The sequence below is a fragment of the Botrytis cinerea genome, chromosome 5 (assembly GCF_000143535.2).
Source record: "Botrytis cinerea B05.10 chromosome 5, complete sequence".
In the NCBI taxonomy this organism is placed as follows: Eukaryota; Fungi; Ascomycota; class Leotiomycetes; order Helotiales; family Sclerotiniaceae; genus Botrytis; species Botrytis cinerea.
The window spans coordinates 603,806-627,140 of NC_037314.1; the positions used below are offsets into that span (position 1 = coordinate 603,806).

The 23,335-nt window shown below is 42.6% G+C and overlaps 7 protein-coding genes across 9 annotated transcripts; 5 read left to right on the forward strand and 2 right to left on the reverse strand.

Annotated features, from left to right (window-relative positions):
* Positions 1-72: 72 nt before the first annotated feature.
* On the forward strand, positions 73-1,807 carry BCIN_05g01570 (hypothetical protein). Of its 3 annotated transcripts, XM_024692849.1 has the most exons (5): positions 73-365; positions 495-541; positions 593-788; positions 840-1,200; positions 1,262-1,807. In XM_024692849.1, exons 1-5 carry the CDS (start codon positions 209-211, stop codon positions 1,620-1,622), a joined length of 1,122 nt encoding a protein of 373 aa, XP_024548633.1. In that variant the 5' UTR covers positions 73-208; the 3' UTR covers positions 1,623-1,807. The 3 variants fall into 3 exon arrangements, with proteins under 3 accessions (XP_024548633.1, XP_024548632.1, XP_024548631.1); XM_024692851.1 differs by lacking the exons at positions 840-1,200; positions 1,262-1,807 and having other exon boundaries at positions 73-438; positions 593-704; XM_024692850.1 differs by lacking the exons at positions 840-1,200; positions 1,262-1,807 and having other exon boundaries at positions 587-704.
* Positions 1,808-1,830: 23 nt separating this feature from the next.
* BCIN_05g01580 (hypothetical protein) lies at positions 1,831-5,381 on the forward strand. The gene is made up of 4 exons (XM_024692852.1): positions 1,831-3,382; positions 3,436-3,836; positions 3,885-4,110; positions 4,185-5,381. The coding sequence occupies exons 1-4, from the start codon at positions 3,225-3,227 to the stop codon at positions 4,213-4,215; spliced, it is 816 nt and encodes a 271-aa protein (XP_024548634.1). The 5' UTR covers positions 1,831-3,224; the 3' UTR covers positions 4,216-5,381.
* A 924-nt stretch (positions 5,382-6,305) lies between these two features.
* On the reverse strand, positions 6,306-8,727 carry BCIN_05g01590 (hypothetical protein). The gene is made up of 5 exons (XM_001549009.2): positions 8,144-8,727; positions 7,479-7,985; positions 7,360-7,421; positions 6,889-7,300; positions 6,306-6,809 (listed from the first exon to the last, which is right to left on the reverse strand). The coding sequence occupies exons 1-5, from the start codon at positions 8,441-8,443 to the stop codon at positions 6,726-6,728; spliced, it is 1,365 nt and encodes a 454-aa protein (XP_001549059.1). The 5' UTR covers positions 8,444-8,727; the 3' UTR covers positions 6,306-6,725.
* Positions 8,728-8,799: 72 nt separating this feature from the next.
* On the forward strand, positions 8,800-10,571 carry BCIN_05g01600 (hypothetical protein). The gene is made up of 5 exons (XM_024692853.1): positions 8,800-8,990; positions 9,044-9,047; positions 9,508-9,692; positions 9,754-9,930; positions 9,985-10,571. The coding sequence occupies exons 2-5, from the start codon at positions 9,044-9,046 to the stop codon at positions 10,141-10,143; spliced, it is 525 nt and encodes a 174-aa protein (XP_024548635.1). The 5' UTR covers positions 8,800-8,990; the 3' UTR covers positions 10,144-10,571.
* Positions 10,572-11,508: 937 nt separating this feature from the next.
* Positions 11,509-15,021, reverse strand: Bcpxa1. Its single transcript, XM_001549011.2, has 3 exons — positions 13,784-15,021; positions 12,591-13,649; positions 11,509-12,538 (listed from the first exon to the last, which is right to left on the reverse strand). Exons 1-3 carry the CDS (start codon positions 14,414-14,416, stop codon positions 11,657-11,659), a joined length of 2,574 nt encoding a protein of 857 aa, XP_001549061.1. The 5' UTR covers positions 14,417-15,021; the 3' UTR covers positions 11,509-11,656.
* Positions 15,022-17,297: 2,276 nt separating this feature from the next.
* On the forward strand, positions 17,298-21,445 carry BCIN_05g01620 (hypothetical protein). Its single transcript, XM_024692854.1, has 5 exons — positions 17,298-18,426; positions 18,698-18,928; positions 19,035-20,212; positions 20,274-20,423; positions 20,477-21,445. The coding sequence occupies exons 2-5, from the start codon at positions 18,826-18,828 to the stop codon at positions 20,786-20,788; spliced, it is 1,743 nt and encodes a 580-aa protein (XP_024548636.1). The 5' UTR covers positions 17,298-18,426; positions 18,698-18,825; the 3' UTR covers positions 20,789-21,445.
* Positions 21,446-21,585: 140 nt separating this feature from the next.
* Positions 21,586-23,103, forward strand: BCIN_05g01630 (hypothetical protein). The gene is made up of 4 exons (XM_001549015.2): positions 21,586-21,823; positions 21,964-22,162; positions 22,611-22,706; positions 22,761-23,103. Exons 1-4 carry the CDS (start codon positions 21,821-21,823, stop codon positions 22,793-22,795), a joined length of 333 nt encoding a protein of 110 aa, XP_001549065.1. The 5' UTR covers positions 21,586-21,820; the 3' UTR covers positions 22,796-23,103.
* The last annotated feature ends 232 nt before the right edge of the window (positions 23,104-23,335 follow it).

A 23,335-nucleotide genomic window follows, 5' to 3' on the forward strand; every position in this document is an offset into this window, starting at 1 on the left:
TTCTGATGAAAGGTGTGGCTCGCGCGGCTCACGAGCGAAGGAAGTGTGGCTGACGGAACTTGATAGCAATAAGTGAAATATCTAAACAATCCAAATCCAAAAATCAACAATGGCGACAATGCGGATGAATGACTTTATCAGTTCATGAGATCTCTGATGAGTCAAAGAATCAATAAAGACTTGATATTGAATGAAACGTTGAGTCAGAATGTTTCGGACGCCTCGATTCCCTGTTCAACAGGCAAGGTGCATTTTACGAAAGCCTCATGGATATGGACAGTATCAACGGCGTGGATTCGCTGAGGTGCCCATGGTTCTTGTTCCGCCTTTGTATTTCTTAGGACTGGGAGTGGCGATGTGGACTTGTGAGTAGGGTTTCTATATGGTTTTATGTATCATTTGAAGGAAAGCGATTCGGGATGTCTGGGAGCATCGAAAGTTCAGTATTCCTTATTGATAATGAAGTCCATGATTTCCATGCTAAGTCAAGGTAGGGAAATGCTTCATGATGGTAACATTTCAAAATAAAATCATATACATGGTAAGTTCTCTCATGTTATCTTATCCTACACATCTCATGTAGTAGAAATAGCCCGGGTTGCCTCCCAATTCCAGACAGGAAACTATCGCGAATTACCAAAAAGAATGTCTGGGCATAAAATGGAGGGAAGAGAAGATTAGATCTACAGATAATACAGCTATCAGCCTATGTGTTGCAGAAGTATCTTGTGGCAGTGCTACAGAAGATCAAGGTAGGCGGCGAATAGTCTATGTCTTATATTTCCAAGGTTATTATATCCTATTTTTTAGTATGTGATTATATGTTCACATAAGTCTAGGTAATGCAGCATCGTTACCACCAAGACTTCCTTTCCTCTCCACCGTTCCACGAAAACTGGAAAAACTATCCTCTGCTCACGACAAGTCTGTACAATACGTATTTGTATGTTGCAGCTATAGAGGGTATTGGAAATCACGAGGGAGGCCATCAGAAAAGGGACTCATGAAAGATGCAGAAGCTACCATGCAATGGGTTAAGAAAGATCTTGAAGCACGACCAGGCTCAAATGGATGCGATATTGTTCTTTGGGGCCAAAGTATAGGAGCGGGCATTGTCACAGGTCTGGCGGCGAAGGGTGGAATTTTTTCAGATGAATTGCGTCTGCAGAAATTGATTTTAGAGACTCCCTTCCTGGGCATGTAAGTATTCTCTTCCTGAGAATCCTTGACAAGATGAGACTAATCAGTATTATACCTACAGTAAAGCTATGCTAGAGACACTCTATCCACAAAAGTGGCTTCCATATCGGCATCTTCACCCATTTTTGAGGAACCACCTTGATAGTTGGAAAGCTTTGGGCGAAATGCATGAACGGACTCGAAAGTCCGGATCAAAACCACCACGGATTCTTATTCTGCAAGCTGGAAAAGACGAGCTGGTGCCGGAATCGCATGGAGGAATGTTAGAGAAGAGGTGCTCGGATCTTGTGTTAGAGGTGAGGAAAGAAGTCATTCAAAGTGCGTTGCATAATGAAGTTTTGGTTCGTGGGGGTGGAAGTACGATCATTGCAGAGGCTATACGGGATGTCGTCAATTTAGAGTACCGTGGAGCTGTAAAGTAGTTGATGCTAATTTATCAAACTCATATGTATATATATATTCGTCTGGTCTCAAAACCGATAGTCTACTGGTGATGCATGAACTCGTGGGACAGTCTTTTTAGCTTCAACGCTCAGAAAACAAGACAGAAATTCAAGATTCTATTAGCACTACGATTCTTTATAGCTAGAATTTCGAAATTGAATCATTGTACATTTCATTACCTGATATGGATTTATTTCGAAATCAATTACAGCTTTTCAAGGAATCACGTGAGTCCGTGTGCTTACTGATGCTCCTCGAGACGCGATGACCTTTTTCTCTTCGTCGTCTCTTCCATGCTGTCTCCCTTCTTTCCCCAGTCCCCATTTCCCATCTAATGACCCAGCCATCCAATCCTCGCTCGAGCCTCGTTATTTAAATTTTGACACCCTCCAGAAAAAGACACCATCCGTATTTTCCATTCCCTACACCTTCACAAGTTTCACGTATCTCATACAGGCAATTCCGAACCATCGGGTCACACCAAGATACCATACTAGCACTTTTAGCGTTGCATATACTTTCCAGCTTTCAAGGTCACTGCATTTCCTTGCTTCCTTGCATCCATTCCTACGATGTGCGATGTACAGCATTCTCCCCAATTCATCGATACCTTGGACGATCAATTTCCATGCCCATTCGCTCGTTGGACTTCGTGAGATGAACTATTTTCATAAGCGTGAAGTATTTACAACCAAATGGATTTAGAGAGATCCCAATTCTCTAGCAAGAACTCCTATGAAAAGAGACTCCAAAGTACAGCAGCCTTACTTTCTTTCTTTTTATCACGGCCAACATGTTGAAGGGATACCTAAACCTTGTCATTCTCATCTGTGCAATGAGTGGTCCGGGGAAGCAGGGATATAAACAGCGTCTCTGTCGATATCTCATCTCAGCTCGTGTATTGGGAATAGATTGAATGCTGCTTTATTTGTACTTCCATGCAACAAACCTACAAATATCTAACTCTCAGGCCTGATATAGGGATTGAAGCCCAACATCACCACCTATATGACTCCGTTTGCTTCATCAGACAGCGAGATGACGTTCATTGGATACAGAAAGAAAGCCCCGTAATCCTTGGTTTCCCCTTCCAAGCCAACTCTTCACATCCATACCGATATACCTACCGACATACATAATTGTCTCACCGAAAAAACAAAATTTGCTTGAACCTCTCATGCAGCCTCCCTGACTCTACTGCTGCAGACGGCAAAAGCTTCCAATGGCATGTTAAAACCAAACCAGGCAGCAATTAGAACTAAGGCCAAATCATGGAGAGTCACCTGTTTTGGTGTAGGCTTCGCACACTTATGCAATCACTCTATCCTGGTCAATCGCGTCTTCCGGTCCTAGAACGCGTTAGTCCGTTGATTGCCTATGAATACATATATAAAGTGGCCGCCCACTTCTCATGAGAGCTGTCTTTCTTTCAATCAATGAGGCGCAATTAATATCTCGGGTCAAATTCTTCATCGATTGATATCACGAACGTTCATTTTCTGTTTGTGTGGTAGAATACAGCGTCGTGATCTTCAATCGATCTTCTCGCAGACTTCATTTTAATTAGCAACCGACCGAGAATGTTTACGAAAAGCTTCAATAAATCACAAACAACAGAGAGTTTTTCAAGAAGTCGTCGTCATAAAGGAAAGTCTTCATTTAGAGAACATGCAGTATCAAAGCATCGTCATGAGAAAACTACTCGTAAACCTCCAACTGAGCAAATTTCTTCTCCCAAGTATGTTTGTCGAACACAACACTTCAATTAGCACAATTGTTGACTCTATCTAGCACATTGACCTCATCCATAATTACTATTGTCGTCGGTCGCGAACAAAGACTCTTTGCTGCTCACGAGGATGTCCTCTGTCTATCCTCTTTCTTTCAATCCGCCTGCCGAAACCAGTACATGGAAACGATTAACAAACGCATTACACTTCCCGACGAAGAACCCGAGATATTTTCCTCCGTACTCGAATATTTATACAAAGGAGATTATTATCCTCGACTCGTACATAACAAACGCAAAAACACATGGGAACTGGAAAGTGGTGATGGAGATGGAAAGGAATCGACTATTCATCATCATTCTATTGATGGCGAACTGTTGAAGGATACAGTAATTTATTGTGCGGCAGGAAAATATGGGTTAGAGGAACTTCAACGATTGGCATTGAGAAAACAGGGGCTTCGTATGTTTTCCCCCTTTACTTTCTTGCTGTCGTCGCTAATGGAAGAAGAATCGGGTATTCAATGCAGTACCATTCTCTCATCGGCTCGTTACGCATATGCGAATACGCCCGATACCGACTCGAAACTGCGAGCTCATTATCTGGCTCTCATTATCAGAAGTCGAAGCACATTCAAAAGAAGTGGGACGATGCAATTGGAAATGTTGCAGGGAGGCTCACCGTTGTTTTTTGACTTGTTTGTTGCTTTGGCTAATCATGTTGATGATGTTGTTGCGTGAGTACTTTCTACCCTAATGTTGTATAATGATACATGTAAGTGAATTGAACTTTAATTAATTATGAGTGTAGTGCTTCACCAAAAAGTTTCAGGACTCATTGAGTTGTAGTTGCAACTCACATCTTACTCAAGCCAACTCAACACCGCACAACCTTCTTTCCTAACGGATGTCGCACCAGGACATGACACTCCTTCTGATGATATCTCCATTTCTCTCCTCTTCACCTCACTTCACTTCACTTACCTACCTTCTTCCATGAAAATTCGCACAGGCGTTGCGTTTACATTCTTCTTCTACCCCTAACACAATTTTGACCCCTTTGGTTTCAATTTACCTCGATTATAACTCATGATACTTCACCGTTTATTTCACATAACGAACATTAACTCCTGTTCTCTTTTGATACCATGGCGTTAGACTTAGCCTTTTCCCTTCTTCTTTTTCATTTTGATGATGATTCCTATTCTGTTGTTTTTTTCACATTGGGTTCTTTTTCTTTGGCATAACCTTTCATCACGACTTGCCAACACCGCCGAGATGGCGATATGAACGAATGGAAAGACGGGAACACGGCGAGTACCCGCGGGCGCCTCATGTATAATTATTATTCTTGTGCTAACTATTTTTATGATTGTTGTTTTTCCTGTCTTGTTATTTGAATATTTTGTTTCATTTCGTTTTACAAATTGGGCACTTCATCATTCTATCAAGTATGTAGGGAAAGCAGGACAGGACGGGGAAAGGAGGAACATATCAAATTGACAGGACAGATCAATGAATGTGAGAGGACGAGATGATGAATTGGATGAGGGGATGGGACTGTATTATTTATTTATCTTCTGTTCTTGATGCTTTCTTACTCTTACTCTGGGGATTTTCATTTATGTCATCTATCTATTGCGCTACTTTATCTTTATGTTATGTTAGATTCTTAGGAGCGGGGGGTCATCCTATGCACACTATTCTTACGATGGAAGAGAGGATGGAAATAAGATACGATAGCAAGAAAAGCAAACCAAAATGGCATTCGAGTTTGCAAATCAGAACGCGAGGCGATGAGGAATTGGAAAGGGGAACTAGATTTCGTGATTTTAGTCTTGGGTTTGGGTTTAGGGTTGGATTTGATAATATTGATAGATATTGAGTTATTGTCTATGGGAATAATATGTGGATATACATATGGATAGGGATACGAGACGGAATTAGTATTAGTATTAGTACTGATCCTCAGTTTATCAAGTATTAATATCAATCTATCAATTATTCAATCAATCATCGGTGATATACATGGATTTATATCCATTCTTCGTTGTGAGGAATCGAGGTTGGAAATTCTGTGATTTGTGATTTGTGGTCTGGATGTGATGTAATATGTAATATGTATGTATGTATCATCTCGGACTCTCTTGACGTAAACCCAACATATTCCATTCCATGTAATCAATTTCGAAAAAGCGGAGGAAGAGGTGGAAAGAAAGAAAGAAAGAAATACAAATGTGATTCAAGAATCTAGGGCTTTTTTACCCTCCCCCCTCTCCCCTTTTAGTCCCTATCTCTGGGATACTATCTAGAATTTTATTTACTTATTTACTTATCTATTTATCTATCTATTGAATGATAAAATGACGGGACAGTGGAAACAAGAGAATAAAAACCCAACCAAATCCAACACGAGAACTCAACACGAGATGATTAAAGAGATAAAAGTGCATAAAACAAATTATGACCTGTTATAGCATACACATGATACATCCGAATCAAACCAAAGCAAAGCAAGCCAGAGCAAATTATTCCATGCTCCTGCGAGGGGAGCGGGGTATGTGTAAAGAATACTATGGAGGAAATGAGTTATCAGTTATTGAGTTCTTGAGTGTTGATTGGATGTTTGGTATTTGATGTTTGGTCTTCACTTTTATATGTTTATGTATATGTTTATGTATATGTTTATGTATATGTATATATATACCTTATAACTTATTAGTCGTGTGAGTGTCAAGACCAGGCGAGATGGGGTGGTTTTGAAGGACTGGGGGTCGAGATGGAGATGGAGGTTTAGATCGAGATGCTGGGGATATATGTGTGTGTGTGTATGTGTGTGAGAGTGAGAGAGTGAGAGAGATACAAAGAGAGATTAAAACGCAACAGAATGTATGAAATGAAATACAGAAACAGCGTTGAGGATATAGGTAGATGGTAGAAGCCAAGATATTCAAGGCGGTTGTATATCTATGTATGTATGTATGGGTCGAAGAGAGAATGATTTGTTTGTATGTATGTATGCATCCACTTGTCTCGTGTGAGGTTTGCTGAACTATCATAAAAATATCTTGGTGTGGTGGTGTGGGATGTACAGTGAGGAGAAATCGAAAATCAATACTCGTTACCGAATGCTGAATTCATGTATATCGCCGAGTACATATTGGACCGAAGTGAGACGAATCAACGGTTGCCTAGGGGGCAAATGTCCTCGGTACCAATCTTTGAACTTACAAAGTGACTAGTATGTTGCGAACATTTCTGAATAGAATAATTTCATATATCCACGCGTTATTTATTATCTTGCATGATGTAATTGATATCATTGTCGCTTTACTACCGCTAAGAGAAATCATTAAACGCCTGTTCCAGGAAATGCGCCACCTTTGCTTAACACGACGATCCCATGTGCTCGTGATATATAGCCCTTCATCAAGCTCTGTAGAATGAGTGTTAGCAATCTAACTCGTTCAAAGGACAAGATTCAGGCGCAGATGAGGATATGAGATATGACTCACCTTGTAAATCATATTTGCAAGTAAACATTCCACTTCATCATTTTCCATCGTTTCTTTACTCCCAATGCTAATTGCAGCAGCGAATTCCGCAACTGGGATTCTTGTCTTTCTTACTGGTGCAGCAGTTGGTTCCTTGGCTTCTTCGTAACCGCCTGCGATGAATACTTTTCGTAGGAGATTGCGTAAAGCGATATCGCGGCCTCGTTCTAGGGTGAGGTAGATGCGACGTTTGACGAATTCATTTTCGCCGGCTAGAAGAGCGGCGTCGAAACCGGCAAGGTCACCCTTTTTGATACACCGCGAGAGAGGACCGAAAAGTTTTTGAAGTTTCGGATACGGTTTAAGGAGGGCTGGGGTAGGAAGAGTGTGGGTTGTTAAGAGGTGACATGGAATTAGGTAGGTAAGGATGAGTCTGATGTTGTGATTAGTGGCTGTTTTAATTAACATTTAGCGATGCGATTGTGAACATACTCTTTATTTTTGACGGCACTCTTGTGACATAATCTCCAAGCTTCGGTGAGATATTTCTCTGCCTAAAATGAATTTAGTCAAGACTGCACATTAAAGTAATTGCGATGTGATAAACTCACTTCTTCATAATGTTCCTCAAGGAAATATATGACCCCACAATAATATTTGAACGTCACCTGATGAGACATAGGAAAAGATTCAAGACTCGGCATATCACCTCTATATGCCTGGATTGCGTTGAGGATATTTCTTGACAATCCGATAGAGTTTAATTTGAAGTAGGTCTTGAACAGCAGGTTAATAATATTGTAAGTAGCCCATTTTCTAGACTCTTCAAGGGTTGCTCGGTCGCTGAGACACAATGTGAATATGCGATTCAGTTGTCGAGCAGCATCTTCCAGCTTCTCGTTTGTCTCTGACTCTGGATTCAAATCATCCTGGTAATTCATGGCTGCATTCGACACGGTGCCAGTTGCTTCATCAGCTTTGATGGCAAAGATTCGTAGATATTTGCCAGCTACGTATAAGCAAGGTACAGTCCAAGCCTCAAATCCGCAGGCACTGTAACCACGATGAAGAGCATTTGTTACTTCCTTCCATGATTCATATACCTTCGTCCATGCATCCTAAGCAATTGTTAGCTGAATCTTTGAGCGTAAAAAAGTAAACCCAGAAAATGGCAACAATGGAAATCGCAAGTTCATCACGTGTTATTAAACACGTTGGGTCAAGTAGTAGTGGCACATATTATACTCTCCTCCATTTCAAATCTCCAGTTTCATACCTTTGAGTTGTCTTCAGGAGCAGCCTCTGCATTGGACATAAAGCCAATGAACTTCCAAAAGGCGCAGTAAACGTCCACCCATGCCCGACCTTCTTCCACCGAACAATTCAACGGAGATCGATCATCATATAGAAGTCGATATTCGATATCCTTCTTGACATGCTCGAAATTTGTACTTCTATAGAATTCTCGAAGTCTGTTGGGGTTTGAAGCAGGGGCGACAGGGTAAAGGGTCATGGACAAACTGTACCCATTTCCCTCATTGTAGGCGGCCTTGAACTCATGCAAAAACGCATCCATCTTCAATTTCAGATGGGTTCTGCAGCTCTTGGACAACTGATACGGAATTTGTTAAGGTCTGAGAGGAAACAATGACCCAGTTTGATGCTTGATGGCTTGATTGCTGTGAAGAGAAAAGGAACTGAAAATCTTGAACGCTGGCCAGGGTATCATGAATCTATGTAGAAAAAACGTAGAGCAAGGAATAAACTGTTGTAATATCACAACTACCGTTTTACTGAGAGGTTGGAGTATTGTTATGGGAATTATCTTTCAACGGATTTCATATCTCAATCATTTATTACATTGCTTCTTTCTTTAGTTCGATTCTCATGAAATTAATAATCACCATTGATAATATGCTATTGACACTCCATGGCTCCACCTTTCCCGTGATACATCATTTACCAAGCCACAAAAGGTAAGGTCAGAATCTCTAGGGCTGCTAAAAATTGAAACCCTTAGCTTCAATTTTCAACCGAGAATTTCAATTTGGGAGGAGCGAAGCCATCAATTTCAAAATTTGCAGCGACAATCACGACAACAACCACGGCCACACAATTTCACAGTACGTTTAACTCTATCGCAAAGAAATCAACGACGTCAGCTAACCCCATAAAGATGGGTAAGATATAGATTTTCTTCTTCAATCCGATGGAATGGACCCTACAAAAATTATCGACACAACAATTGCGCACCACTCGAGAATCCCCCTCTGCGGACCTCACGACAATGCAATGATTGGCACAAGAAAAGAGATGCGTTCGATTTGAGCATTTGGAGCGACCAAAATCGAATCGGATGAAGTTATTGGCTGTGGTTTGGAAGTAGGAATATTACGAATGGGACCAAGAGAATTTCAAAAACTGAAGCACCGATTACCAGCTTCTTCATTTACGGAGCCTTCTCTGCATGAATGAAAAACTCCTGTTTTCGAACCGTTCCATTGGAGTCGATAAATCGCCAAGTCAACAATAACCAACTACGTAACCATGATGCCATTCATGGATTGGACCTATCTTTTGATGCCGCATGGATTCGAAATTGAGAGTGGAAGTTCTGGAAGCTAACATGCTTTCCTTTAGGTCGCCTTAGAGAATACCAGGTCATTGGCCGTCACTTGCCTTCCGAGGCCAACCCAGCCCCAAAGTTGTACCGCATGAGAATTTTTGCACCAAACACCGTTGTTGCAAAGTCTCGTTTCTGGTACTTCTTGATGAAGTTGAGAAAGGTCAAGAAGGCAAATGGAGAAATCGTCAGCTTGAACGAGGTATGCGATTACACAATGCCGTATTCGAATGCTTCAAGATTCTAATTTTCCACTTTTGCAGATCTCTGAGAAGCGCCCAATGAAGGTTAAGAACTTCGGTATCTGGATCAGATATGATTCCCGCTCCGGAACTCACAACATGTACAAGGAGTACCGTGAGATGTCAAGAACCGATGCTGTTGAGGCTTTGTACCAAGATATGGCTGCCAGACATCGTTCCCGTTTCAGGTCGATCCACGTAAGTTCAATTATTTCTAAATCAGGAAACTCAATTTGCTGATTCTCCAAATAGATCCTCAAGGTTGTTGAGATCGAGAAGACCGAAGACGTCAAGCGCCCATACATCAAGCAACTCCTCGAAAAGGACCTCAAATTCCCTCTTCCTCACCGCATCTCCAAATCCATGACCGCCAACCTCTTCGCCTCAAAGAGACCATCAACTTTCTACTAAGTGTTTCGTGGCATAAGTCTGGGTTGGGGTTTCAAATATTGGTGTTTTTACATGCATCTCGGAAAGGTGTGCTAGCTTAAGCTCAATGAATGGGATCAATAGCAAACAACAATATTGACATGACAAATGTTTTCTGTGCAAATTTTAATCAATGTTTGATGAGTTTTTATGAAGTCTATTTTCACGTATATGCCATTCTCAAGTTCCTTTTGAACATGAGATTACGTCAACACCAGTGCAGTCGATAACGATCAAAATCTAACAATCTTGCATTTTGGAACCCGCAAATTCTGTAAACTCACTAGGCATGAAAATCAGAAAGAGTTCCCATGTGTTCGATTGAAGATTTAAGTCTAAACCCAAAACATCGAACGTTTCGTACAAACACCAAAGATCTTCAATTTCTCTGTTGTTGACCCCCCACACCATTTGCTCCATCCCTTCTAAATATATTTCATCTACGATATAGTATGATATGATTCATTACTTACATCTCAAATACCATTCATAGATCACGAGAAGAAATAGAGTCTGTCCAGACGGATTGTGTCTTGTCACTTTTATTCCTTTTATCTTTTATCTTTCATTTCCCATGTTTTGGCGTTTCCGGGTTTTTGTTTTTGGTTTTTGGTGTTTATCTACTTGCTTACTATTCTTGTTCTCATTCTTGTTCTTGTTCTTATGTGCATGTATGTGTGTGTGTGTGTGTGTGTGTGTGTGTATAATGTATTATATTATATTTATATTATAACACAAGGCAAGACAAGACAAGACAAGACAAGACAAGACAAGATAGATAGGCAAGCGAGGTAAATGGTGGGTGGGTGGGTGTGAGAGAGGGGAAGAAGAAGAAGAAGAAGAAGAAGAAGAAGAAGAAGAAGAAGAAGAAGAAGAAGAAGAAGAAGAAGGAAAGGTAAGGTAAGGTAAGGTAAGTAAAAGAAAAGAAAGAGAAAAGAAAGAGAAAGGAAAGAGAAAAGAAATGAAAGATACTAGTATTGATATTGACATTACGAATTCGATAATAATGATATAATAATAAAACATATTAAGGATTCCCTCTCTCTTCCCTTTCTCTTTCCTGTCTCTTCCCTCGATTTTAGAAACCCCTATTGATTTATCTACTACTAAGCTAGATACTAACTCACCTCTCCATCTCTATTTTTTATTTTTCTAAAATCAAGTAATATATATACTCGAGTAGATATATCTCCATATCTCTATATCTCCAAATCACTATAAATGAGAATTAGAAATCAGAAATTAGAAATTAGAAATCAAAGATTCGAGGTTTTGACTTCAAATCTCAAATCTCAAATCTCAAATTCAAGATTTAAATTCAAGAAATATATTGATATTTGTTTATACTGTAATCGAAATTCCATTCATTATTCATTCTAGATCTTACATACAATACCGATATACATGTTTATATATATATAAATTCTTAGAATACGAAAATGATTTAATATGGCTTTCTAATTTATTTATTCTTTTCTCATCTTCATATATTTCTTCACGTCTCAACTGGAGTTTTCCCTTCCCCTTCATCGTTAACTTCTACCTCCTCCTGCCCCTCCACCTTTACAGTTGCATCTCCTTCTCCTTCTCCCCCTCCATCTTCTGCCTCACCCTCACCCTCACCCTCACCCTCTCCATCTTCACCCCCCTCTTTCTCCCCACTATACACAATCTCCTCCAATATCTCTCCCCCCTCCACCCACACCTCCTCCAATTCCCTCTCAATCCCCCTCTTCCTCTCCTCCCAAGCCTGTTCCATCTGCATCCTCTCCCTCAATTCCTGCAACTCCTTCTCCGTACCCATCTTTTCCCTCTCCGTCCCAATCCTCTCATACTCCCACTCTCCCCCATCGCCCAATCCCAGCTTCAAATTATACGTATGGTATCTCTTCAGACTCGCTCGCGTACTGATCGTAATCAACGTAATTCCCTTTTCCTTGCACGTCTCGTAAAGAAGTCCCTCCACATCGCTTGAGACAGCAGAAGTACCTTCATCTATAAACGCATATCTGGGTTCATGATACAACAATCTCGCAATAGCCATGCGTTGTTTTTCTCCTCCGCTAAGTACATCTTTCCATTCCTTTCTCGTATCCCAGCCGCCTTCTCTATCAGGCAGATATCCCAAGCGTGCTTCTTCGAGAATACGTTTTAATTCAATATCGCGACGGCCTTTAGAACGCATTTCGACTTCACCATCTGGATAAATGACTTGATCGCGTAGAGTACCGACGCTGAGATAAGGACGTTGGGGTAAGAACATGATGCCATCGGTTCCGGTTGTGCGGGCACGAGAGACGAGACCTCGATACACCGGCCAGAGGCCTGCAACGATACGGGAGATGGCACTTTTACCAACGCCGTTTGAGCCGGAGATCTGAGAGGTTAGCTTTGAGGTATTGAAGAAGAAATGGGGGTAGAATGCTTACGAGGAGATGTTCGCCGGAGTGAACAACCAGGGAGAGGGAATCTATTAATTCTTCTCCACCATGTGGATAGACCGATGGAGCGACTACAGGTACATTTTCTAACCTAACCCCGTCGAATCCTTTTTGAGTCGTGCCCTGTACATCTGAAAGGGAGAAAAGCTCTGATTGAATGGCTCGAGGAGGAAAGTATGCGTTTGCGTGAACTCGGTGAAGGGTTGAAATCAGCGTATAGACTCGACTCGTATACCCAGCTAATTCCGAGAGATCTTTGATCGAATACATCATACGTCCACCAGCATCAGCTAATGATAACATGAGTCGCTTATTGGTGATGAACTCCTTCATTCGACCTCTTTCGCGACCGCCTACTACAGAAACATCTGCCAACTCCGCAACTCCACCAAGGCCACCCCATGCAGGAAGAAATACTGGCAATGAGCTGAGTAAATAACCATATGCACTCCAACTGTATTTGAGAACAAAATCTTCAAGTATGTTGTAGCGAATTTTAAGTGTATATATCCCTTCCATCCATCTTTTGAGACTTTTAAACTCTTTATCTAGAAAGTTCTTTTCCATATTGGCACCTCCATAAAATGCCACCTCTTCTGCATTTGCAATGAGACGAGCATGGAGACCGCGGAAATCTCCTTCTTTACGTCCTTCAACAGCTTTCAACTTTCCAAATGGTGGTGAAAGTCGTCGAAGGATTGAAGCCGTCAAAAAGTAATTTGTCATTAACCCAGTCAAAGCCAATGGTCCAAGAGATCGGTATAACTGATAGTTGAAAACACACAAATCAACGAAGGGTTTGCCTAACGATGAATATAGACTTGCTGCTGATTCACAGAAAAGCGTCAAGTCCTGCGTTATAAATTGATCTGCACCTTGCCCAACGCCTCCATCAAGGTTTGAGAGTTTATAGTAGTTGAGGTTATCATTAAGATACAAATCGTGAATGTATCTCGTTAATCTTGTGCGGAAAGCAATTGAAACTTTGGATTGAAGGAATTTGATCATAGCATTTGTGTATGAAGCCAAACCCCCAATACCACACCACTTTGATATAGTCAGTCATTTGAAGATTAGAGTTTGTTAAAGAGCGACGAGAAAACGGATTGAAAGAGACATTAAGTGAGAAGAGAAAGGGATACACCACCCATAAATAAAGAAATAAACTCTAGCATTCTTACCTTTACGATGCCCCAACTGAAGGCTTTCCCATTACCTGCGACCAAATCTCTAACAATCACACCATCTAATCGTGCCACAACCAATGACAAGTATGTTCGAAGCAACAAAAAGATGCCATGGCTCAGAAGTAGACCGGTCTCTTTACTTGACCATCTTGGGATCATTATACTCAAGAGACTAAGAAATTGATGCAAAAATGCTAGATTCAACCCCGGCTTCGTCTGAGGAGGTGGAATCTGCGGGGTTTGTTGACCATCCGTAAGTCCCGCAGCTCGAGGTGGATTCAGAAAAAGTCTCCTATGAGCATCGAACGTCAAAGGTTTTGTAGGGTAGATGGTGACTTTGGAGGTTGTGTCTTTATATGGTACGAATACCACCCGCGATCCATCCTTATTCTTAAGTCCAGAATTCCGCCTGTGTAATCTCTGTCCTTGCTCTTTTTCTGCCGCTCGTTTCTGCCACGATCGATGGCCAAAAGTACCTCCGCATATTATCGAAATCGTGAGGAGTAGAGTTGCGATAAGTTTTGCTGTCTTTGAGGCTCCCTGTATTCGACTACGAACGAGATTCGCATATTTTTGATACAGCGCGCCGATGGGATCGGAATACCGCAAAGTAGATTGCGAAGCCATCTTTCCGGGGTTTTGAAGAATCTTGGGACTCTGCGATATGGAATATGCGCGAGCTACTTGGACTTCATTTCCTCGCTCTAGAGTAAAGGATTGGGCTGAAGGTGTTGCATTCCAAGGAATGTCGATGGCGGATCAAGTCGCTGGACATTCAGCGAAGCTCAGGTTTATCTCACATTAATTCAAAGACGATCGTACGGTTGGTATCTTGCGTGTTCTGATAGTACTAAGACTAATATTGTACTTTGTTTGATAGATACTCTACTCAGCCTAGAAGAGTTGATGATGACAATGTGTATTGACATGTGAGATGCAGTGGAAATGTAAAACCGAGGCTGCTGGAACCTGCAGGGACAAACCCGCAATTCAATTCATAGCTTCGCTTCCCCGCAATCTTTGCTGTGGAAGGAAAAAAAAGAAATCAGCAGTGCAGTATGAGGGAGCATACGTTGACTGCAGTTAGAATACAAGCATGGCCACAATTCTGCATTTCAATAGTCTGTTCATAAGATTTTCCCAGATCAGCAATGGACCTTCATAACAAGCACACAAGATTCCATGCCTTCCAGTGTCTGGCAAAGTCATTTATTGCTGTTGTCAGTCCTCCCGATGCTCCGAGTAGAGGGCTCGGTCTTTTAATTTACGGCCATGCCAATTATGATAAAAGCGAACGGCAAGAAGCTAGACTGGACTTATTATTGGGAAACCATCCGAGCCATCTCAACTTCTCAACTTCTCGATTTCTCAATTTCCCAATTTCCCAATCTCCCAATTTCCCAATTTCTCCAGCCGTTTTGCTCGGGCATTCGTCGGACGTCCGCATCTGGTGATCCAATTAGACCCAGGCAACGACTATCATTTTTGCATGCTGTGATGTTGTGAGATGCAGGCCGGGAGAGAGACACGACCGTCGAAAAGTAAAAGTTGAACAAACGGTATGGAATGGCTAACATGGTATAGAATGGTTGAAAATATATCATCACCTTATCACCTGGGCACCCAGAGCCTGATCCTGGTTTGGTGATAGCTTCATAAATTCTAGGCCCCGTTAATAGGTCAAAGCATAACCGCTGAAGTGGAGAGCAAAGAGTAGTTCGAGGATCTTGCTCCAAAAGATCATCCGGATGAGCCTGCCAATGCCGCATCTCTCCCGTGTGAACGTTCTGTGTACGGTGACGGTGTGAAGCAATAGATAGTCGACATTGCAATACATATATTTATATACTTTTCACGTATCATTGCTCCGAGCGCATCTTGGTATATCTCTATTCAGACGTCAAACTAGGATACATGTCCGAGTCTACTAACCACATCGCACACCTTTGAGTTGGGAGTAAGCAGTTTCTTGTAAGCTGACAAGTTACCACAGGCTAGGTGCAGAGAGATAACCGGATTAGCATCATACCAGGGGAGCTACCGTAGGGAGGTACGGTAGGTACCTGCTCATGTTCGAGGTACCGCATCTGTACGTGTTGATAACATGACTGATTGAGCGAAAAAGGGGACATGAAGATATTGCCTGAGAAGTTAGAAACCCTTGATTCTCTGTGCCCATACCGGAAGGCAGTGGAGGAGGTAATGCATAGGGAAAGGAATAGGATATTCATCGAATTCTCCCCCCCCCCCCTCTCTCTCTCTCTCTCTCTCTCGTGAAACATCTCTTCCTCTGAGCGAGATTTGAGAAGGACCTCGGGATCAATCGAGTGACGTGAAGCATTTGATATCCGTCGGTTGATCGACCTAGTAGTATTCGTAGGGTGATGGAAAATTGTCTTGTCCACACTCCACGGGCATGTATGATGACCCTAAAAGTGTCTAGGGCAACATGGATGGCATTGAATCAAATCATCCGACCAATTAATGTGGTTGACTGATGCTTCCGACAGACTACGAATCTAAGATGTACGGAGGAGGTGGATAACTCTTTCAAATCAAAAAGGGAGCTCCCGTGTTTGATAGGTTAGACTGCGGGCGGTAAATTATTGGGCGCCTAATCTCATTTGGCCCCTTGAAGACAAGATCCATAGCTGCCCACTCGACAATCAATCCATTTGATGATGAATGTGTGCGTTTGGAGGGTCCAGAACGGGATTTGCGAGAGATGTGCATTGTGCTAGTGCTCGTAGTCTGGATGCAATGCATTGTGTGGATGGTGGAATACGATATAGAAAAGAGGAGCAGAGGAGGAGGAGAGGAGAGGTGGAGAGGAAGAGGGAGAGGAAGAGGAAGAGGAAAAAGATGGAGACTTGTTGTTTTGGTACGAGGAATGAACAAGATGATACGATACTATTTTCACTCAATCACATTATTATTATACCCTTTTATTATTGACTGCGACTCTTGCTATTTCCTCCCCTCAGATTACTTCCTCCCACTCACATTACTCCCTCCCACTCACATTACTTCCGACGGCCACTACCACTTTGACTAGGGACCCAGAGAGCAAGCCAAAATACATGGAGACTTTTTTTAGATGCATATCTAGCACCTCCACCTGCCTACCCACCCTCCTAGTAGATGCTTGTGCTTCTTCTGTGGAATGTATCATGACCCTTGAGGGTTCACGGGTAAAAGCGACTCCAGTGGAAAGCCTCACTCGCATGCATAATTGTCATAGGCACATACTGACTTGTCTACTGCCTTCTAGCCACATGTACAATTTTCATAGCCTCACGTCGACGGTACATTGTGACCCAATTGCTGTGTGTCGTCGCCCTCACCATCAGAATCACCGCCCTCACCATCACCATCACCATTGCCCCCATCGCCCCCGTCACCCCCATCGCCGGCAAGCCGTACGCGGATAGATCCCCAGTAGTCGTATATAAGAAATGAGAATGGCCCCCTTCCCATGTCCCCTTCCCCGTCCCTTTCCTGTTCCCTTGGCCCCGAATCTTTCATCTTTTTCCTGCAGGTTCCAAGTTTTAAGGTTCTGTCGAATCAAACGCGGTTTAATTATACAGCCGTGAGATTTTGGTTAATCAGCCATAATCCATTATCCTTCACCCATTCATTACCCATCATCCCCATCCCCATCCCCATCCCCATCGCCATTCAGAGCCTTTCATTACCGGGCCGTTATTTCGTACTTACTGCGCACCGGTGGTTGATTGATTGATTGATTGTGTACAGCGCTGGTTACAATCTCCATTTTCTGTTCCATCACAGCCACGGCCACGTCTTTTTTCCCATCGTTGTATTATTAGATATCGTACCGGATCCTCACATCGCCATCACCACTCTCACCACTCACCACTCACCACTCAGCTACACTCGGGTCAAAGAATACAACATTTAAACCGTCCATTCTTTTCAACTGCCTCGAGTTTCTCCACCTATCGACCGTTCACTCTCGAGCCCATACCTACCGACCTACATATCCATATACACACGCCTACATATATTGGTACACCATCGTCCCAAACGCCATACATAGGTCCCATACCACAGCCTTCAATTACGAAAAGAATTGCCACGATCGTTGCCAATGAGATCACAGTGTGTCTGATAAAACGAAAAGAGGATCATCCCATAACCCCATAAACCCATTTTGGTCTTTCCAAGTGCAAAAGGTACAAACGAAAGAGACAATAAAGTTTGATTGATTTGGAGAGATATCTTACTTTTTCTCGACTCGACCACCACGCATCTCGTCACCCATCTCGGCATTTCCCTCGCAGAACGGATTACCTCTTGTATACTACTTATATCATCACCTTGCCTGTCTCCTTTCATTACATTTGTTTGTTTGTTTATTTACCAACCAAGCACTGACTGGTATAAAAAGAAGTGAAGCACGAAGTGAAAGAAGAAGTGATCTTATTATTATTATTATCATTATTATTACTATTACTATTACTGTAGCTCTGCTGAAGCTTGTTAGCGCAATCCAATCTCGCTAATTCAAAGGTCCTGAATGTCCCATCCTATTATCGACACTCATCTCGTCCAATCTTCATTCAAAAGTCATTCTTTCAATTTCTCTCCTTCAGGAGCGTCGAGATTTGTTGATTGTAAGTTTCGTCCCAGTTCCCGTATATCTTCCAAAAGGATTCAATTCAATTCAATTCAATTCAATCCATTCCAATTCATTCCAATTCACTCCCGTTCACTCCCGTTCAATTCTGTCCTCAAACATCAACTGCGCCCAAGGTCCTCGCTCCACTTCCCAATAAATAATTAAAGATCATCGCACCTCTTTATTTATCGCGCAACGGAACGCATCTCTAGTTCCAAAAAGGTTCCTAGATAGGAGACTAGAGAGGCTAATTCAAGAACCATTAGGGACATCAACTTAAATCATTCGACGCGTTTTGAAGATAAAAGTCCTTGGATTCGATTCGACAGATCTTTATAAAGATTTAGTCCTCTGATAATCTTGTTTTTTCTTAATCAATATCGAATTGCCCTCGATGAGTAATGAGGTAGCTCAGCCGACTGAGCAAGATCCTAGCCGCTCAACTTCATTGGAAGGAACGAAAGGAGCCAAACCACCTACCCTCGACACTTCCAACTGTGCGTACCTTCTCTCCCTACCAAATATACTCTAATTTTTATTTCCAAAACATCGGATGCGCCGATTACCGCAATACCCGTATATGTTGCTAACAATTAATCACAGTCACCGCAGTTTCCCAACCACCCAGCTCATCTACACAGCAGTCAACTACCCAAAACACTTTGACAGGAGATTCCGATAACGGTTTGAATTCGACCACAAACGTTGATAACGATCAAGGACGAACCAGCGAAACTTTGACTGAAACTCCCAAGAAGAATAAAGACCTACTTAAAGTTCCATCGAGATCCTCTTCCAACAAAATTCAGCATTCGCCAACTTCTACAGGTTTGAGTGGAGCGACGGCGAGCGAGGGAAGAGAGAGCATAGGTGGGCGATCCAAGGAATCGAAGGGTAGTTTTCTTGGGCGAAGGCGGAATGGGAGTGCAGCAAGCAGCAAAATGTCGATAAAATCACCTGGAAATCCCACGGGCGCTGCAGGTGCTTCGCAACCAGCAGTTCCAGACGCACCTTCAGTTCGTCAGCCGAAAAAGAAGAAGAGCTTTCTCTCTCTCCTTTGTTGCGGTACTCCGGACCACGCCAATTCTTTGGATGCACCTGTTCCGGCCAACAAGGTCTCAAAATTTAGTTTAAGTCGCCCTACAACAGCTAAGCAACCCGACGCGAGTAAGATGGGACAACAAGCCAGTGTTCCCGCGGTACCACAAGTGGAGAAAGAGAATTTGCTGCAACCACAACAGGCGCCTCAAGTCGAGAGTGGAGAGGAGAAGCATGACGCAACAAGCTCTCAAGAAACCGCCAAGGCTACCTCTTCTTCGGATGCCAATGGGGAGCTGAATCGTCCAATCAGCAACGCTCGCGATCAACCTTTGCCAGACTTGCCCACTGTCGTAGAATCAGAGCCCACGCTACCCGAGACCGCAAACCCAACAGTATCTGTTGACACCCCAGCGCAATCTGAAACGGCAATTGGAGCTGTATCTCCAAGTTCGGATCTGGGACAGCAAGATGGTGGGGATGAGAAGATCGCAAACTTGGATCCAGGAACTACGGAAATCGAAGAGGCCCCATTACCACTCCCAAAAGACGAACCATTGGCTGGTCAAACTCTCCCCCCTCCTCCGCCCGTTCCTCAAATTCCAACTACCGAGGATGATGCCGAAGTAGAATCGATAGATCAAAAACAACAATGGCTCTTACCACCAATTGCACCAAGATTCAAAGGGAAAAAATGTCTGGTTCTTGATCTCGACGAGACTTTGGTACATAGTAGTTTTAAGGTAGGTTCACAAGCACCAATATAGCAAACGGTGTTCGAAAGCTAACTAACATGGCCATTAGATCTTGCACCAAGCAGATTTCACCATTCCTGTGGAGATTGAAGGGCAATTTCACAACGTATACGTGATCAAGCGTCCTGGTGTTGATCAATTTATGAAGCGAGTCGGGGAGCTCTACGAGGTTGTGGTCTTCACAGCTTCAGTTTCCAAGGTATTATTGACTAGAATGTTGATCTTCATGAATATTTACTAACAAATTAATAGTATGGTGACCCACTTCTCGACCAACTAGACATTCATCACGTTGTTCACCATAGACTTTTCCGTGAAAGTTGTTACAACCATCAAGGAAATTACGTAAAGGATCTTTCTCAAGTCGGTCGCGATTTGAGAGAAACCATCATCATTGACAATTCACCAACCTCTTACATCTTCCACCCGCAACATGCTGTTCCTATCAGCAGTTGGTTCTCAGATGCTCACGACAATGAGCTTTTGGATCTAATCCCAGTTCTTGAGGACTTGGCCGGCTCGCAGGTCCGAGATGTCAGTTTAGTTCTTGATGTTGCGCTCTAAGAAGGGGGCAAAATCTTCTTGCAATTCGCTTGATATCATAGCGGAAGGCGTTTCGGTTGATACCTTTGGTTTCGTTGTAGAGTGTACTGTTTAATCTATATAATGGGCCAGCGTGCTGGGTCAGCCTTGGTGCAGGAAGGTATGCGAGTGGGAGTGATGGAGGAAAATTGCTAGAAGGCGCGAGATTGAATAAGACCAACGGGTCAAAATCTCCGCGATTGAGATGTGAAAAAAATCACATCATCTCAGTGGAACAACGAACAGCAAAACAGCAAGCATCATACGATGCACACCGTACAACAACAGATCGGCCTGTCACATTCTTTTCCTGCCCAGCAAGATCTGAGGCACTTTGGGCAGACGCTTATCCGACATTTTCATTTGTCCAACTCTTTTTTTTTTACTTTCCTACTTTATTAAAACTTCTCGGGGCTTTGCGCATGGCGCAGACTCTTCATGTATCAAACACTCTATCCACCGTCTGTGAATGCTTTGGAGATAGCATTCATCAAATACCAAAAATGAAACGATTCCATACGACCTTCTACTTTACTTACACTCCAATTACACCTTTCTTGTAAATAATTACTGGGTAAATAAAAACTTAATAATAATACTAAGATGCATTTTTGGGTGGCTATTTCTTATTGGTTTCCATGCGGTTTCTGATGTTAAAACGTGATGATTCTTCAGTGCAAGCCAATCAACAATCAGTGGAGAGCATAACTACTAGGTAAAATGAGATGAGATGAAATAAAAGTTATTAAAATGTAAGATAAATCGTCTGTCCTATCAGTGGCATGAGGCTAAATGTCTGGTGGTCTGGGGTTCACTAGCGTCTTTTTGGTGCACCAAGCATTCGGCTCCTTTTAGAATCTGTCCTTTGACATTTTGAACCAGCTCATCAAAGACCAGCTCTACCTTATTATTGCGCCTTTTTACGTTGAGCTTTCAAATTTAATTCTACATTCAAGCTTTCATAACTTTCTTTTGACTTCTTTCCACACAAATCATCATACTTCTTTCTTCACAATGGTATGTACCAGTTTCCTGTTCAATTCTTCCGTGTCAACTATACCACCGCACAGAATTGCTTCCTCTCCGAAACCCCATGACCAATCCTCCTCTCGCGACACCAGATTTGTTACCACAGTTACTAAACAATTGCAAAATAGTCATCCCCAAGATCGGCATCCCCAGTCAACAGCCCGGTAGCAGCAGTATCGGGCAGACCTTCTAGCCCAACTCCTCCTGGAGGCCCAAAGACAGCAATTAGAAGACGTGCGGCGGCAGATCAAAAGGACAAGGTTGCAAATGCGAGGCCGAGCAGTACAAGAGCGGCAGGTGCCGGGGGGAGTTCGAGCACTATGTTGAGTGAGTATTTTTTAATTGATTGTTTCGAGTATCTCGGAAAGTGGAGGAGTGGGAGAGCATGGGAATTGGTAGGCGAGGAGTTGGAGAGGGAATAAGAACTCGTGGGATGGATCGCGGAGGGAGTAGTGAATAGAGAAGATGCGAAGAGACCTATTCCTTGGGGTTATGATCACACTTCGAGGAGAGAGCATAATCTGTAGCTCATGCATGGCGCATGCTCGGCTTTGCCCGAGTACATTTTTTCGCTCTTCTGGCCCCAATTGACCTCAATGTGAGGGTTGCTGAACACTGCACAATTCATGGGTTCCGATCAACACTCTCCAAGCACATTTGTGCGAGCTATCTGATCCAGACTATGGTTCTGAGGGCTTCTGCGTTTTGAAATTATCAATCGATGATGATAACGATCACTTGTGTCTGGAACCTGTCATACTAACATCCCAAATAGGACTTTACACCGATGAATCCCCAGGATTGAAGGTCGACCCTGTTGTCGTCTTGGTTCTATCCCTTGTTTTCATCTTCAGTGTTGTTGCCCTTCACAGTAAGCTATTTCCTTCCTTTCCTGCTGATGATCTCACGCTAACATTATATTCAGTCATCGCAAAGGTTACACGCAAATTCTCTTCTTAAATTCGGTCTTTACAATGTTGGAGCAGAGGATATAAGGGCGCGATCAAGGGGCTTTGGCTGGAGAAGTGTCAAAATGGTGCTTGGGAATTCTTATGCTGGGTGATGTGGAGTGGAGCATTTACGGTGCTCTTGTATTATAAGCAATCTTTGAGGGGATCAAAAGAATGGATGAACATTTACTTTCGGGCTCTATGATCAGCTTGTGATTCTATGGATTGTGGGTATTGTGTAGTTATGGTATAATGTAGGAGATTTAACGCAGACCAATCTCAATTATTCTGAGGGTGATTTAAAAAACCGTCAGTATACTTACAATGCTTTGTGCTTCGGCAGGACTTGGTGATTTTTGTGGGTTTCTAGAGATCTTCAGACTGTAATATTGCTCTTCATCTCTTCATAGCCCTAGGCATTCGAAGAGAGTTTTGACCTCCGCCACGAAAGCTCCAAAGCCACACCTCATGCCTGATTCTATCTTGTGATCCAGTACGGACTGCATGTACTCAAGGTAGGCTATACAACGAAAAGGTATTCCTCTCTTTT

Coding starts and splice junctions, on each gene's coding strand:
- BCIN_05g01570 (XM_024692849.1), top strand. CDS start 209: ATGTTTCGGACGCCTCGATTCCCTGTTCAACAGGCAAGGTGCATTTTA. Junction 366..494: donor GGGAGTGGCGATGTGGACTT/GTGAGTAGGGTT, acceptor AAGTCAAGGTAG/GGAAATGCTTCATGATGGTA. Junction 542..592: donor AAAATAAAATCATATACATG/GTAAGTTCTCTC, acceptor TAGTAGAAATAG/CCCGGGTTGCCTCCCAATTC.
- BCIN_05g01580 (XM_024692852.1), top strand. CDS start 3,225: ATGTTTACGAAAAGCTTCAATAAATCACAAACAACAGAGAGTTTTTCA. Junction 3,837..3,884: donor ATTGAGAAAACAGGGGCTTC/GTATGTTTTCCC, acceptor TAATGGAAGAAG/AATCGGGTATTCAATGCAGT. Junction 4,111..4,184: donor CATGTTGATGATGTTGTTGC/GTGAGTACTTTC, acceptor TTATGAGTGTAG/TGCTTCACCAAAAAGTTTCA.
- BCIN_05g01590 (XM_001549009.2), bottom strand. CDS start 8,443: ATGGATGCGTTTTTGCATGAGTTCAAGGCCGCCTACAATGAGGGAAAT. Junction 7,422..7,478: donor TTGAGGAACATTATGAAGAA/GTGAGTTTATCA, acceptor AATTCATTTTAG/GCAGAGAAATATCTCACCGA. Junction 7,301..7,359: donor AGTGCCGTCAAAAATAAAGA/GTATGTTCACAA, acceptor TCACAACATCAG/ACTCATCCTTACCTACCTAA.
- BCIN_05g01600 (XM_024692853.1), top strand. Junction 9,693..9,753: donor AAATCGTCAGCTTGAACGAG/GTATGCGATTAC, acceptor CCACTTTTGCAG/ATCTCTGAGAAGCGCCCAAT. Junction 9,931..9,984: donor CCCGTTTCAGGTCGATCCAC/GTAAGTTCAATT, acceptor TTCTCCAAATAG/ATCCTCAAGGTTGTTGAGAT.
- Bcpxa1 (XM_001549011.2), bottom strand. CDS start 14,416: ATGGCTTCGCAATCTACTTTGCGGTATTCCGATCCCATCGGCGCGCTG. Junction 13,650..13,783: donor TCAGTTGGGGCATCGTAAAG/GTAAGAATGCTA, acceptor ACTATATCAAAG/TGGTGTGGTATTGGGGGTTT. Junction 12,539..12,590: donor ACTCCGGCGAACATCTCCTC/GTAAGCATTCTA, acceptor CTAACCTCTCAG/ATCTCCGGCTCAAACGGCGT.
- BCIN_05g01620 (XM_024692854.1), top strand. CDS start 18,826: ATGAGTAATGAGGTAGCTCAGCCGACTGAGCAAGATCCTAGCCGCTCA. Junction 18,929..19,034: donor TACCCTCGACACTTCCAACT/GTGCGTACCTTC, acceptor AATTAATCACAG/TCACCGCAGTTTCCCAACCA. Junction 20,424..20,476: donor TCACAGCTTCAGTTTCCAAG/GTATTATTGACT, acceptor ACAAATTAATAG/TATGGTGACCCACTTCTCGA.
- BCIN_05g01630 (XM_001549015.2), top strand. Junction 22,163..22,610: donor GAGTTCGAGCACTATGTTGA/GTGAGTATTTTT, acceptor CATCCCAAATAG/GACTTTACACCGATGAATCC. Junction 22,707..22,760: donor CAGTGTTGTTGCCCTTCACA/GTAAGCTATTTC, acceptor CATTATATTCAG/TCATCGCAAAGGTTACACGC.